Source organism: Eulemur rufifrons, chromosome 8 (genome assembly GCF_041146395.1).
Source record: "Eulemur rufifrons isolate Redbay chromosome 8, OSU_ERuf_1, whole genome shotgun sequence".
Classification (NCBI taxonomy): domain Eukaryota; kingdom Metazoa; phylum Chordata; class Mammalia; order Primates; family Lemuridae; genus Eulemur; species Eulemur rufifrons.
The window spans coordinates 85,357,634-85,374,444 of record NC_090990.1 but is presented as its reverse complement, the minus strand read 5'-3'; the positions used below and the strand labels follow the sequence as shown (position 1 = coordinate 85,374,444).

Here is a 16,811-nt window from a genome sequence, read left to right as displayed (position 1 = left end):
CATAATATAATGATACATGTTACAATTGTTGGTCTTTTACAGTATGAAACCTAGATCTAGCCCAGATCTTTTTCCTGAACTTGTTTTTTTGTACCCAACTGCTTCTCAACATCCAGCAGCTCTACTGGAATATCTGATAAGCATTTCAAACTTTATATGTCCAAACTTAGTATGTCCTGTTCTCCAGCAAGACGTCATCTCTACATCTGTCTTATTTTATTTTATATTTCTTTTAGAGAATATTCCATATTTTGCCTTATCTTTAATTTTTCCTTTATAAAATCACAGTGTAACACTAAGCAAACATTTGCTAAATGAAGACAACATTGGCCAGGCATGGTGGCTCACACTGGTAATCCTAGCACTCTGGGAGGCTGAGCCAGTAGGATTGCTTGACTTCAAGAGTTTGAGACCAGCCTGAGGAAGAGCGAAACCCTGTCTCTATTTTATAATTAAAAAAAAAAAAAAAAAAAAAGACAACATACAGCAGAGTTGATATAATAGCTCGTCTATTAAACTTTTTAAACTTTCTGTTTACCAATACTTGATTTACGTGAAACTTCAAAATAAACATACAAATTGACTGACTATAGGCAGTTCACACTAAGTTTTTTTTGGTCCACCCAGTGTTGGTCTGCACAAAGTTCTAAATTTGTTAGGTGCCAACACTTAAAAATTGGGAAATTTTACTTAAAAATCTCAAGTTTCAGGTTTCCCTGGGAATAATAAATGTATCTGGCAGTGCCAACCTTGCATCTTCATATAACAGTGATTTCTATACAGTCTATTTCTATACAGCTAAAGCTGAGAAATAACCATACCCTTGGATGAGAGACATGCTCTCCAGTTCAACACAGTCCCTGTCACTCTTGTCTTTTCAACATTAAGATTTTAATGACACTTGACATTATTGTCTGGCCTACTTAACTCTTTTATGATACCTTCCTTGTTCCTGTGATTATTTTAGTTTGAAACCCCAGCTTTAGAAGAACGTATACATTTCCTTTAAAATGGTGGTTAGGTGAATAAGCTATCATCTGAAAACCTAAGCTGTATGAAGCTTAACTTTATTTCACTGAAGTACTGACACTAACTCCTTTATTAATTTGATATTGGGCAAAATATTAAATAACATTAGAGTTTTTTAAAAATGTTTTTATTTGTTGTGTAGATGCTCCTCCTCCTACTTGGGAGCAGCTAGAAAATGGGCTGGTTGCTGTGCGTACGGTAGTACATGGGCTGGTTGATTATATCCAGAACCACAGCAAAAAAGGAGCAGATCAACAGCAGGTAAGGGAGAAGTTTAAAACTCAGAGGCAAGCCACTGTAGCTATACCTACGGATACAAAGCCAAGAAGATGTATGAATATTTTGAGACTCTGACTGTAGAAACTATAAATTACCTTAGCATGGTTAGCAGCCAGTTTACTGGATTAGCCTAGTAATTTTTTCTGACAACACTGAAATTTAAAAATCTTCATTGAACTAATGTTGTGATGCCAAGGTCACTCTTCACATTGTATGTGGCAGTATTTGATGGAGTAAATAGACTCAGTGCTAAAGTATATTTCATTTAAATGTGATTATTCTGTTTAGTTTGTATTACATTTCAGTTTGACAATAGGTGTCACTTTTTAGTGCTAATGCTATATCTCTCTAATACTGTTAAAGTATCTGTAGATGTTTTTTCTATATTACTATTTTAAGATTTCTCATTCATAATATCTGTTGTGCCAGTGGGCCAAATTTTCCTCCAAGTTTTAAAACGAAATATATATGACAGTAAAATATAATAACTTTATAGGTGGAGTTTTAAATTTTATTTTGTCCTCAGGATTTATATCAGGTTCATTAGATCTTTTATCTTATAGTAGTAGTAAGCTTGTGAGCTTAAAACTCTGGCCAGGCGTGGTGGCTCATGCCTGTAATCCCAGCACTCTGGGAGGCCGAGGTGGGTGGATCACTCAAGGTCAGGAGTTCGAGACCAGCCTGAGCAAGAGCGAGACCCCGTCTCTACTAAAAATAGAAAGAAATTATCTGGCCAACTAAAATATATATAGAAAAAATTAGCCAGGCATGGTGGCACATGCCTGTAGTCCCAGCTACCCGGGAGGCTGAGGCAGTAGGATCGCTTAAGCCCAGAAGTTTGAGGTTGCTGTGAGCTAGACTGATGCCACGGCACTCACTCTAGCCCGGGCAACAAAGCGAGATTCTGTCTCAGAAAAAAAGAAAGAAACAAAATAAAGGACTCTGAGTGGCTGAGAGGCGAGGGTTGCTTAAGGCCAGGAGTTTGAGACCAGCCTGGGCAACATAGCAAGACCTTGTCTCCAAAAAAAAAAAAAAAAAAAAAAAAAATTAGCCCAAGTGGTGGTGCACGCCTGTAGTCCCAACTACTCAGCAGGCTTAAGCACAAAGATCACTTGAGCCCAATGAGCGACGATCATGCCATTGGACTCCACCCTAGGTGACAGCAAGACCTGGTGTTTTAAAGAAAAAAAAGGAAAAGAAATAAAAGGAAGAAAAAACCTACAGTTTTTAACTCCCTGTTCCATTAGACATCATGAAGAAAATAACAAAAATAATGAAAGTGACCTCTAAAGTCTGCCAGATAGTGATAAAATGCACTAAATTTTGTTCAATTTAGTGTTGTGTTTCATATCTCATTAATTTCCAAATCTGCCCTCCTGCCTTATCTCTGAGTTGTAAAGAATAAGTCTCATTTGTACTTTCGGAGATATTTTAAGTCCTCGGCATATTCTTCTGCATAGCAAGAGTTGGTTACAGAATATTCTTTGATCATAGGGCCTTTTGTAGATTTTTGTGGTGTGTTATAAGGAAACATATGTATAGCTATACTGAACATTTTACAAAACAAATATTAGGAGAGAGTTTATATATTTATAAAGTCTTAAACTCCACTGGTTTGTTTTTCCATTATAAAATGTGGAAAGACAATCACAGAGCCCCCATGAGATTTATTCAAGAATTTATATGATGCTACTCGTTTGAGGATTAATATCAACATGTCAGAAAAATCAGGACTATCTTCTTTCTATTTATTTTGGAATCTCTGAGACTTGAAACAGAATGACTTTCCATCACTTTTGCTCTGAGTAGCCTAGGTAAATATGTGAATTAGTCTAAATTATTCATCTAGACTGTCAAGATCCTGAAATGACAACACAAAGTTTATGTTTTGGAGTGTTTTTCTCTAAATGTCTAATATTTTGATTTTGGTCTTAGCCTCCACAGCATAGCAAATATAAAACATACATGTGTCGAGATATGAAGCAGAGAGGAGGATGCCCTCGTGGGGCCAGCTGTACATTTGCACATTCACAGGAGGAACTAGAAAAGTAAGTGTGAAAGTCAGGAGACTCAGCCTTTGGAATAACTTGCTAACATTAAGAAATGCGTAATGAGTAGTTGCTTTCTGTTCAACAAATAGGAAATCTTTAGAGTGTAATACAGCTTTAGCATCTGTAATCTGAAAATCCAAGGTGCTCCAAAATTTGAAACTTTTTGAGCATAGACATGACACCACAAGTGGAAAATTCCACACCTGCCTCTCATGTGATGAATCACAGTCAAATCTTAGTTTCATACACAAAATTATTAAAAATATTTTATAAAATTACCTTCAGGCTGTGTGTATAAGGCATATATGAAACATAAATAATTTCATGTTTAGACTTGGGTTCCATCACCAGGACATCTCATTATGTATTATGAGATATTATGCAAATATTCCAAAATCCAAAAAACTCAAAATTCGAAAAACTTTGGTTTCAAGCATTTCGGTTAAGAGATACTGAACGTGTACATAATTTTACAAAAAGAAAAGCAGTTTCTTCACATTTCATTACATCATGCCCATAGATAGGAGACTATTTTATGGTTAAATAAATATAAAAGTCATTTTCACTACAAAAAAAAATTAAAACTCTAATAATTTTAATCGATTTTAACTAATTACATAATGTATTTTCAATGGAAAAATATTCCCTTGGCTCAATTTCTCAGGTTCTTTCAAACTTCAAGGATCACATAACCACATAATTCCAGTGATGTCAATTTTTCAGCACATTGAAGAAAGAAGGGAAAATGTCTTAATTTTTTTAAAAAGCTAGTGTAACACTGACACTGAATTTGACAAAGACAACACAACTAAAGAAAACTGCAAATCCATTTTACATACCAATATTAAAAATACTCAAAATTAAAATAAAATTCAATAATACATTAAAATAGATACCATGACTTAGTGCAAACATCATACAGTAAGAAAGGAAAAAGACCCATATGATCATATGCGAAGATGCCAAAAGGCATTTAAATAAAATTACGAAGTATAGATCAGAATCCCTTAATACAACAGAAATATCATAGATGCTTTCTCAGCATGGCAAATTATATTTTAAAAGCCAGCATGGTAGTATGATGCTTAATTAGTAAAATATTTGATTCAATCTCATTAAAGTCAAGAATAAGGCAAAATTTTCTAGTATTTTTCTAATAATTAATAGTAAAACTTTCTACTACTATTAACACTCTGGAAGTAGAGCTAATATATGTAAAAAACAGAATAAAATAGCTGTACAGTTATGTGGAAAATCTCGAGAAGTACTAGAAACAAAAAAGGTGAGAATTTAGTAAAAAGGTGACAAGTGTTAAAAAATTACCAAAATGAATGACACTCATATAAACTAAAAAGGGAAACATAATCAGTTAAAAAATAAGCTAAAATTAAAGATCCTTTAACAACAAGAAAAAAGACAAATACCATATAGTAAATTTTTAAGAAATACTCAGGACCTATATGAATTGAATTAATAAGCTACTGAGAACATAAGAGAAGAATTGAATAAATATACTGTGTTATTCGATAAGGCTTGGCATTATAAAAGCTTATTTTCTCTTCAATTAAACAATAAATTCTGTGAAATCCCAATTTAAATCTCAACATGATGATTGTTAAGGGCCTAACAAAATTATTCATTTGAAAAGAATAAATATGTAAAAATAGCCAGGAAAATTCTGAAAAAGAAGTCTTTGACGGGGACTAGACTAATAACTATTAACCTATATCATGAACTAAAGTGAATATAAAGACTATGGTATTACATAGGAATAGATCAATGAAGTGCAATAGAGAATCTATAAAAAGTTTGAGATACATATAGGAACTTAGCATGTGTTAAAGGTGGCATTTCCTATCAATGGCAAAAAAAAAAAAATGATGGTGAAATAACTCTATCCATTTGAAAAATAGAGTCAGCTTCTTACCTTAATCTTTATGCCAAAATGAACTCTGGATGTATCAGAGATTTAAATATTTAGGAAGGAAAACATGGAGTACTAAAAGGTTTTTTGTTTTGTTTTTCAGTTGTTAATCTTAAAGAAGGAAAGAATTTTAAGAACCACAACCCAGTATCCATAAACGAAAAAATTGATAAATTTGATTACATAAAAATTAAAAACTAAGATATGGTGCAAACGCCACAGTTTACCAAAAAGAAAAAAAAAAAAAATGATTGGTGGGAAAATGACACATAGAGGGCTGATATCCCTAATATAAAATGAGCTCTTACAAATCTTTAAGAAAGAAAGAAACCGATAGATTTATAGATCAGAAACATAAATAGACAATTCACAGAGGAAACACCAAACGGTCAGTAAACGTGAAAACGATGTTCAGCCTCACTAATTGTTAAATAAGTGCAACTTAAAGCAACCCAATATTTTTGGATTATCAGATAACAAAGACTGATACTACCCAATATTTGGTGAAGTATTGAAAGACATTTTCATTCATTATCAGTAGAAGTTATAACTTCAGAGAGCAGTATGGCATTATAAAAATTTCTACTTTGCACACCATTTGACCTAGCAGTTCTATTTCTGGTTACTTACACAAGGGTGCGAGTACATAATTATCCATTACAACATTGTTTTAATAGCACAAAAGTAGAATAAAATGAACTGACATAAAGGAATATCCAAGATTATTAGGTGAGGCAAAAAATTACTAAGCAGTAACATACCACCCTATTTCTGTAAATAACAATCTTTATGAATATTAAGCTAATATATAGAGGGAAAAATCTGTGTGATGATATACCAAACTCTTAACAATGGTTACCTCTGAAGGAAAGTTTTCCTCCTGCCCCCAGAAATTTGTCAAATATGGGACTTGGAAAAATAGCATTACTCTTATGGAGGTTTATTTCTGAAATTGTTAAAAATGCACTAGCAGTTGTAAATGGATTTTGCTTTTATTGTTGAGGAACAAGGATCCTGGAGTCTGGTGGCTTAAATTTTTTTCCTTTGGTTAGATTTTAGATTCTATGTGCATTTTACCTCACAGCATCTGTTTAAATTTAGGTTGTGATTATGTATCTTTTCCATTAACTTTTAAAATAATTTGTTGTGTATAGGTACACATAACTTCAACAGCTCTGAAGCAGTTATGATAAAAGCCACTATTTTTAACTATTTAAATATTTTAATTGAATTAATGATAAGTTTTTTTCATAGTGCACAGTGGCTTTGTTTTTGTTTTATTCTTGATTTTTTAACATAGGGCTCACTATACCCAAGGCATTTGAGGGAAAGCTAAAGTAAAATATTTCAGAAACTGTCTTCCAAAGATTTTTCTACTAGCTCCTCTAGTAAGTTTTAGAAATAGAAATTTCAACAAAGGTATATTATAGTAAAAATATTGATAGCATAATTTATAATGTTACAACTATTACACATTTTTATGAGGAATTTTGTACTTACACAGTTTGTCTTGCTGCTTCAGATTTTATAGAAAATACACACAGTGAGTTCTCAAGTTGATAGAGCCAATGTTTTGAGAGAGACATTTTCTAGAAAATAATGGTCTTACATTTTAGTTCTTGGTTTTGCTTTCATGTTTGGTTTTTGGTGTGTGTCTTTGCTTTCTCTATAGATTTCGCAAGATGAACAAGCGCCTGGTTCCCAGAAGACCCCTGAGTGCCTCTTTGGGTCAACTTAATGAGGTGGGCCTGCCTTCAACAGCTATCCTTCCAGACGAAGGTGCAGTTGATCTACCTAGCAGAAAACCTCCTGCTCTGCCAAATGGAATTGTATCAGCAGGGAATACAGTAACACAGCTTATTCCACGAGGGACGGACCCCAGCTATGATTCTAATCTGAAACCAGGAAAGATAGATCATCTAAGCAGCAGTGCTCCTGGATCCCCTCCTGACCTGTATGTCATTTTTCCTAACTCTGACTTAAAACTTCTTCTCTGTAAACGTAAAGTACAAGGAAAAAGGAATAATTAATGTTTTGGTTTTTAAAAAGCAAAAACAAACTGATTTCTTTTGGCCCTGATTTTGTTGTTTTTTACTTTTATTTCTCATACTAGTGATTTTTAAAAAACAGCATGCATAAAATAAGATAAAAATTTGCAAATTTTATAGACGGGATGTCTATTAGACTAAACCAGTTTCCCAAACTGTGGCAATCTTTTTTACTTGTTACAATTTATGTATGTTAGAAGTATTTTAGATACCTTAAACTTGATGTGCATAATCTTATTCCCTTAGGCTAGAATCTGTCCCTAAGAGTATTTCTGCCTTACCTGTGAATCCACATCCTGTACCTCCAAGGGGGCCAACAGATCTGCCTGCCATGCCTGTCACCAAACCACTTCAGATGGTCCCACGAGGTTCTCAGTTATATCCAGCACAGCAGGCAGATGTTTATTATCAGGATCCTCGAGGAGCTGCTCCACCTTTCGAACCAGCACCTTATCAGCAGGGTAATGATCTTTCATTTATGTTGCTCATAAAAGTTATGACAAGCTATTCAGATAAGAGCAATCATTTACACAGTGGCCTCTTTAAGATAGGTAAATGCATTTTTTAATGCTTTGGAAAAACAGATTTTTATGGTCAACTGAATAGTATGAAATAAATGAATTAATGCAATAAATATCAAACTGCCTTATCTACTAAAAGTAGTTGTATAATATGTTCATATATTTATGGAAATAACAAGTCACCCAAGTAGAAAATGGAAATTTACTGAGTAAGGTAGTATATATGTTCTCACCAAAATTTTCTTCAAACATGAAGAAGAATTAATATTCTAAAAAGAATTAATATTCTAGTGGTTGTAAACTAAACACAGTACATTTTTCTTCCTTTTAGTTATAAATATTATTTTCTGGGCCCATAACATATATGAAAAAATGCAGCATATATACCTTTAGAGATTTTAAAGTATAGAATCTAGAAAACTATACATATGTATGCACGTATGTGGTATGTATGAATATATTTGTTAAAAATTGATCAGTTATGGTGTTTAATATCAGCTTGGTAGAAATTGGCTGAAAGATTCAAGGGAGATCATTGAGAACTTGAGGAATCAAAAAGACTTCATAGAAGAAATGCCCCAAATTAGAGGTATTAGAAATAGAAAGATTTATGAATGGATTGCAAAGATGGAGTCTAGAGTCAAGAAGAAGCTAGGAGGCTGTTAATGCAGGTGCGAGTATTGAGGCTTGAATTAACGTGGTGGGAAAGGAGAAGAGATTTAGGAAATAGACAAATTTGAAAAATTAGCTAGAGTTAATGATAATGCCAGGTATGGAGAATGAAGGAAAGGAGATAGACTAAGATTTCACTTACACAATTCATATGTGAAATAAACACTGAATGATTTTAAAACTGAAGTGTTGGATCTCTCTGTCAGAGGCAATAATAGTGCTGTTATTTTTAAAATGAGAGTAGATTAAAGGATCTCTCCATTCCCTCTTCCCAAGGCTGTCATTTAATTTTGAATCAGAAATGTTGTCTTCTCTACATTCAATAGAATAGTTTTTAATTGATATGGCATTACTAATATATGCAGAATATGGTAAAACTTGATTAATATCTTCCTTTTGACTATCTATTACAGAAAAAATCCAACTATTTTTATTGAAGTGGCCAATATGTAACTTTAAATACACTATTTATCAATCAGTTCAATTGTAGATAACAGAAATTATAGCTATATTAAGCAGAAAGAAGCTAAGTGCAAGAGTTAGGTGCCTACAATATTGGTAGAAGTACTAGAGAAGCAAATAATGCTGCAGAACCCAGACAACCTGTTAAAATGAAAACACAGTAGAAAACTTCTGGCCTGGCTGGGCGAGGTGGCTCACATCTATAATCCTAGCACTCTGGGAGGCTAAGGCGGGTGGATTGTTTGAGCTCAGGAGTTTGAGACCAGCCTGAGCAAGAGTGAGGCCCCCGTCTCTACTAAAAATAGAAGGAAATTAGCTGGACAACTAAAAATATATAGAAAAAATTAGCCAGGCATGGTGGCTCATGCCTGTAGTCCCAGCTATGTGGGAGGCTGAGGCAGGAGGATTGCTTGAGCCCAGGAGTTTGAGGTTGCTGTGTGCTAGGCTGACGCCACGGCACTCTAGCCTGGGCAACAGAGTGAGACTCTGTCTCAGAAAAAAAATAAAAGAAAGAAAAAAAACTTCTGTCCTAACTGCTGGTTCCAGAATCACATCACTTGAGGCAAAAGTCTGGAAATTGAGACGATATTGCTACAACTGTTGTCTCAAGAACTCCAGAGGCAAGCAGTAGCTTTAGATCTGCACCAGCAAAGTGACCTTGTGTGTGCTACATTTGTTTTCAGTTTTACATTCAAAAGTCATTTAAGTGATTGATTTGTGGAACCTGAACTTCAAGGATGTCTATGAAATGTAGCTTTTTGTTTCCCAATGTCTGCATTGCCTTAAGACACACAAGAAGAGGATCAAATAGTGAGAGCCAGTCTATTGTAGATTATAATAGATTAGTTTTTTCAGTGACCTTTTTTTTCATGCAACACTATTTTGAAGACATCAGTGACTTTTAAGGATAAGTTTTGTTTGTTATTTTTCAAAAAGCTAACTTGATTATGTAAGTAGAGGGAAAACTTCTAAAGAAATAAGTGGATTATTAATACTTTACTGTTTCAGTATTTTAAAAGGAAAACTCGTATAGAGAAATAGATTGGCTCATTGTTGCTTTTGGCTCCTCTTTTGTATTGTACAGGTATGTACTATACTCCACCACCACAATGTGTGTCCCGCTTTGTCCGACCACCGCCATCTGCTCCTGAACCTGGTCCTCCCTACTTGGATCATTATCCACCCTACCTCCAAGATCGTGTAGTAAACTCTCAGTATGGCACACAGCCACAGCAGTACCCACCTATGTACCCACCTCACTATGATGGCCGTCGAGTATACCCTGCTCAGTCTTATACAAGAGAAGAGATATTCCGAGAAAGCCCTATACCCATTGAGATTCCACCTGCAGCAGTACCATCCTATGTACCAGAATCCAGAGAAAGATTCCAAACGATGGAGGGTTACTATCCAGTGGCTCCTCATCCAACTCAGATCAGACCTTCGTACCTCAGAGTATGCTGTGGTTTTTTTTTCCTATGACATAGACTTAATTTGATTATTGCTTGCAGTCATTCCTTACTTTTTTTGCCACGATAGTAACCCTATGATCGGTTCTTTTTTTTTTAATGAGAATGCTGCTTCTTTCTTTCTAATCTTTTCATAATTTGGGTAGATTTTTTGTTTGTTTTTTTGTTTTGTTTTGTTTTGTTTGGAGTCAAGATCTTGCTATGCTGTCCAGGCTGAGTTCAAGCGATCCTCCCATATCACCCTCTTGAATAGCTTGGATTACAGGTGCATGCCACTGTGCCTGGCTTGGTTATTATTTTTAAAAATTATTAATGGGGGAAAAATTTCCACCTCCCCCCTACTAACGATTCTTAGCTTATGAACTTTAGATGCTTTTGTTAATAATTCTAGATCTACTTGGAAATTACGGCGAAGTAAAAGAAACCTAAATTTAGCTCTTTGGGAGATTCTGAGAGTTTTGTAGGGGTTTTGTTAGTTTTGCTTTGTTCTGTTAAAGTCTCGATATTTCTAATTGTTAAGATGGATATACAAACTACTTATTTAAAATATATGCTAAATGAATTAATATGTTCCTAAATTCTTTTTTCAATTTTAACTAATATTTCCATTTTTAGGAGCCTCCTTATAGCCGGCTTCCTCCTCCTCCCCAGCCCCATCCTAGTCTAGATGAACTACATCGCCGGCGAAAGGAAATAATGGCCCAACTGGAGGAAAGAAAGGTTATCTCTCCACCTCCTTTTGCACCTTCACCAACATTGCCTCCTACCTTCCATCAAGAGGAAGTAAGTACATCAATTTTAGTCTCATTTATCAATTTTTCCTTTATCATTTTATGTGTATGTGTCCTATTTGAGTAATCTTTGGCTATTCCTAAGGTTATGAAGATATTTTTCTATGTTTTCTTCTAAGAGGCTTATTATTTTATTTCACATTCAGATCTACAATCCATCTAGAATTGATTTTTGTATATAATGTGTTGGAAGTGAAAATCTGGTTTTTTTTTCCATAAGCATATCTCATTAATCAAGCACTATTTAATGAAATGAGTTTCCTTTCCCCAGTGCCCTGCGGTAGCCTTTGGCATAAGGTGACCATGTGTTTCTGGACTCTATTCTGTTCCATTGATCCTTGCACCAATATCACATTCTCTTAGTGTAGTTTTATCATAAGTCTTGATATGTGGTGGTATATGTTTTCCAGTATTGTTCTTTAAAAATCAGCATATTGATATCCACAAAAACATCTTCTGCAATTTTGATTAGGATTATGTTGAATCTCTGGATCCGTACTGTCCAATATGGTAGTCATTAGCCACTTGTGGCCATTGAGTGCATAAAATGTGGCTAGTTCAAATTCAGATGTTCTATAATCATAAGATACGCACTGGATCTCACAAGAATGGAAAAACAAACACCACATGTACTCATTATTAAATTTGAACTAAATGATCGACACTCACGTGTACGTATGGTAGTAAAATTGAATGGAAATCAAGCACGTGGGAGTGGAGAGGAGGGATGGGTAAATTCATACTTAACGAGTGCAATGTACACTATCTGGGTGATGGACACACAACTTTGACTCAAACTGTACAAAAGTAATTCATGTAACCAAAATGTTTATACCTCCGTAATATTCTGAAATAAAAAATAATAAAAAGTTAAAAAATAAAAAGAGTAAGATAATACACTGGGTCTGAAGATTCAGTACCAAAAAAGTAAAATATTTCATTGATTTTTTTAGTATCTTGTATATGTCAAGTTAAATAAAATGTATTATTGGCTGGGCGCGGTGGCTCATGCCTGTAACCTTACTGCTCTGGGAGGCTGAGGTGGGAGGATTGCTTGAGGTCAGGAGTTTGAGACCAGTCTGAGCAAGAGTGAGACCCTGTCTCTACTAAAAATAGAAAAAATTAGCCGGGTGTGGTGGCATGCGCCTATAGTCCCAGCTACGCAGGAGGATCCCTTGAGCCCAGGAGTTTGAGGTTGCTGTGAGCTAGGCTGACACCACGGCACCCTAGCCTGGGCAACAGAGCAAGACTCTGTCTCACAAAGTAAAAAAAAAAAAAAAAGGTATTATTAAAATTAGTTTCACCTGTTTCATTTTTTCTTAATGTGGCTACTAGAAATTTTAAATTTATGTATGTGAGTCATGTATTTGTATTGGACAGTCTTGCTTTAGATCAATATAATAAGAAATGACATCTTTCTAATAAGTTTCTGTGAACATGATGTACCCCTGTATTTACTTGGATCTTTTTCATACTTTAGCATCTTGCTCATTGTAAATTAAATTTATTCCTAGGTAGCTGATGTTCTTTGAAACTATTTTAAATAAAATTCTTTTTGAAATTTCATTTTCTGTTACTAATATAGAGAAATTAAATAGATTTCTGTGTATCGACCCTTCTATTCAGCAGGCTTGCTAAATTTCCTCATTAATTCTAATATTTGTTAGTGGATTCTTCTGGATTTTCTGTGCACACAATCATGTCCTCTGTATAACCTTTTTCCCCTTTTCATTTTTTTCTCATCTTGTTGCACTTCAGCATAATGCTGAATAAAAGTGGTGATAGCAGGTATTCTTGACTCATTTCTGATCTTTGAGTAGGTGGGGCTTTTATTAATTCACCACTATGATGTTTGCTGTAAGTTTTTTGGTAGATAATCTTTATCAGATTAATGAAACTTCCCTCTATTCCTGGTTTTGAAATTTTTTTGAATAAGTGAGACATGTTAAATATTTATTTAGCTCAATAATGAGGAAACCAACAGGATAGTAAAGTTGCTTTAAAAAATAGGAAAGACAGGTGATAGGTAGTGAAAGTCAGAACAAAAACAAGGACAATGAAATAGGTTGCTTCAAAAAAGAGAACCGGTTGATGGTACCACAGGGCAATAAACCATAAATTGGAGAATCATCTTTGTATTTCTATAAGACAGTGCTAATAGTTATGAATGACTGTTGCCTTACTATCTTTTTAATGTCTGTGTGTTCTATAATGATGCTAATTTTTCCATTTCTGATACTAGTAATTTTTTTTCTTTGTCTTGCTAGGAATTTATCAGTCTTTTTTTTTTTGATTATCAGTTTTACTTGTCTTTTTGAAAAGCCAACTTTTTGCTTCTTTGATCTTAGTTTGTTTTGTTGATTGTATTTACTGCCTCAGCTTATAACGTGTATATGTTTTTACAAGAAGTCAAATAAGTTTTCTTAGCAGGATTGCAGTTATTATGTAACGAAGATACCTCGTTCTGGTCTTTGCCATTTGAGTAAAATACAAAAAGAAAAAAACATTAAAAAAAGAAAGGAACATATCTTGTATCCTTTATGTATAGAATTATGATTCTAAACGTTGCTAACTGACAAATTATTAATAATCAATAAAAATTGAAAACTGAAGTGCATCACATAGCAAACAGTAAGCTGTTGGGTATATGCAGGTGATCTACTAAATAGAAGCTATTCACAGTATCTAGCTTTCCCATCTAAATACTTTGGATGAATTTTTCACAGTAATGTAAGTTATTAATAAAGTCATAACATCTTCTGTTAATGTAGTTTTACTTGTAAAGTATAAACAACTGGTATTGTTTCAAAAGTTGTATATTAGAGACATCTGAGAACTTTGTTATGCCATACTGTTTTATAAAGAAATACAGAAAGAAATATGACATTGTGAAAAGTGAGCTGATTTTCAAATCAAACATACTTAACTATTTAAGATTCAGCTGTGTCCTTCATTGTGTGATCTTTTTTAAGTTACTTAGCCTCCGTGAACTCTGGGGCTAGGTTTCTTCATTTGTAAAGCATAATAGAGCCTACCTCATAGTGGTGTGGTAAAGATTAAATGAGACATAGTCATCTAGCACATATTAGTTATTTAGTAAATAATAACTATTTATACTATTATTTTTATTTCTAATAAAAATTATAATATTGTCTGGCTATTAAGGAACTTTATCTAGAATCATTTTAGTTACTGATATTCAAAGCTATATATTTAAACCTCAGTTCTGATTGCAAACAACCTACATACAGTTGTACCAAATTCATACATTGTAGAAATACATAGTATAGAAAAAAATTTCTTCAAAATCTCATTTTCTATAACCATTGTCAGTTTATTACATATTTCAGCTTTTTTTGTGCTTGAGCTATTAATAACATATTTTTAGTTGACATATAATTGTACATATTTATGGTATCCAGAGTGATATTTCATACATGTATACAATGTATAATGATTTGATCAGGGTAATTAGCATGTCTGTTACCGCAAACATTTTTCTTTGTGTTGGAAACATTCCAAATTGTTCTAGCTTTTAGAAAATATACGGCAAATTATTGACTTTATTCACCCTATATAGTGCTGTAGAACACTAGAACTTATTCCTCCTATCTAGCTATAATTTTTGTCTGTTAACCAAGCTCCCCCTGTCTTCCCCCTCCCCTAATTTCTTTTTTTATTAAATGTTTTGGTTTTTTGTTGTTTTTTTTTTTAATTTTTTGGAGACAGAGTCTCACTCTGTTGCCCAGGCTAGAGTGCCGTGACGTCAGCCTAGCTCACAGCAACCTCAAACTCCTGGGCTGAAGCAATCCTCCTGCCTCGTCCTCCAGAGTAGCTAGGACTACAGGCATGCACCACCATGTCTGGCTAATTTTTTCTATATATTTTTAGTTGTCTGGCTAATTTCTTTCTATTTTTTTTTTTTTTTTTTAGTAGAGATGGGGTCTCGCTCTTGCTCAGGCTGGTTTTGAACTCCTGACCTCGAGCGATCCACCTGCCTCGGCCTCCCAGAGTGCTAGGATTACAGGTGTGAGCCACTGCGCCGGCCCCCCTCCCCTAATTTCCTTCCCAAACTCTAATAACCACAGTTCTACTCAACTTCTGTGAATCCAACTTTTTTTAGCTCCCACATGTGAGTGAGAACACGTGGTGTTGATCTTTCTGTACCCGACTCATTTCACTTAACATAATGTCCTCCAGGCTTATCCATATTGCTACAAGTGGTAGGATTCCATTATTTTTTATGGCTGAATAATATTCCATGGTGTATATGTACCACATTTTCTTTATCCATTCATCTCTTGATGGACATTTAGAATGATTCCATATCTTGGGTATTGTGAATAGTGCTGCAGTAAACATGGGGGTGCAGATATCACTTCAGTACACTGATTTCCTTTCCTTTGGATAAATACCCGCTAGTGGGATTGCTGGATCTCTCTCTTTCTCTCTCTCTCTCTTTTTTTTTTTAAGAGACTGTCTCATTCTGTCACCCAGGCTGGAGTGCAGTGGTACGTTCCTAGCTCACTGCAACCTCCAATTCCTGGACTCAAGAGATCTTCCTGCCTCAATCTCGCAAGTAGCTGGGACTACAGGTAAATGCAACCACTCCCAGCTAATTTTTAAATTTTTTGTAGAGATGGGGTCTCACGGTGTTGCCCAGGCTGGTCACTAACTCCTGAGCTCAAGCAATGTGATACTCCTGCCTTGGCCTCCCAAAGTGCTGGGGTTCCTGTTGTGAGCCACCATGCCTGGCCTCATCATTATTTTTTAATAGGATCATTTAGTGTAATACATCTTAAGGTTTTGTGTCTTGTGTTTTACATTTTTTTGTTTTTACTTAACCAGTTATCCTGGATGTATTTTCCATATCAGTATATAAATTTATCTCATACTTTTTTAACAGCTATATAATGTATTACAGTCAGGGATAAAAAAGGGGGCACTCTTTTAGTAGGTCATGTGTTTTAAAAGCTAGCTGTTCTACCTAAAGTTTTAAGTAGAAGAGAAATAAAAATGGAAGTAAAATATTTAAATAGTGGTAATACAAAGAAAAGGGAAGAGGTTATGAACAATAGAAACAGAAGTGTGGTTGAAAATGAGTGATATTGGTGAGCAGTAGACCTTTTGTCAATACAGAAGGCCAATAACGATACCCAAAAAAGGGATCATTTTAGTATGGGGGAGGCATAGAACCAGTTAAATATACCAGAAGCCCCTAGGCATCAGTATGTGTATATATATATTGTGTGATAAGCAACATTAAGTTGTTTAATGTGAAAGCAACATTAAGATTTAGTTCTAGCACTGCCCTATACCGTTAGTGCCTTGGTCATGTCACCCATGTTGTCTATTATGAACTTAAGGAGTTTATGAGATAGTGTACCTGAAAACACTTTGAAAATGTAAAACATTATGGAAATGTGAATGTTGCAGTTTTAGTAAAAATACTTAAAATAGCTATTCTGTTAATAGATAATTGGAGGATTTATCTTAAGAAAATAAAATTAGGCATCTTATTATTTTCACCCCATTGAATCAAAATAATGACCAGAATTTATTCAA

General features: G+C 34.4%; 1 protein-coding gene across 2 annotated transcripts in view; it reads left to right on the top strand.

Annotated features, from left to right (window-relative positions):
- Positions 1 to 16,811, top strand: part of RC3H1 (ring finger and CCCH-type domains 1) — a 47,501-nt gene that overhangs the window by 19,609 nt on the left and 11,081 nt on the right. For both annotated transcript variants that reach the window (XM_069478374.1, XM_069478373.1), the window contains exons 7-12: positions 1,172 to 1,290; positions 3,244 to 3,356; positions 6,956 to 7,237; positions 7,578 to 7,792; positions 10,071 to 10,441; positions 11,071 to 11,238. In XM_069478374.1, the coding sequence (XP_069334475.1) occupies positions 1,172 to 1,290; positions 3,244 to 3,356; positions 6,956 to 7,237; positions 7,578 to 7,792; positions 10,071 to 10,441; positions 11,071 to 11,238 (1,268 nt within the window). The remainder of the gene's footprint in view (positions 1 to 1,171; positions 1,291 to 3,243; positions 3,357 to 6,955; positions 7,238 to 7,577; positions 7,793 to 10,070; positions 10,442 to 11,070; positions 11,239 to 16,811) is intronic.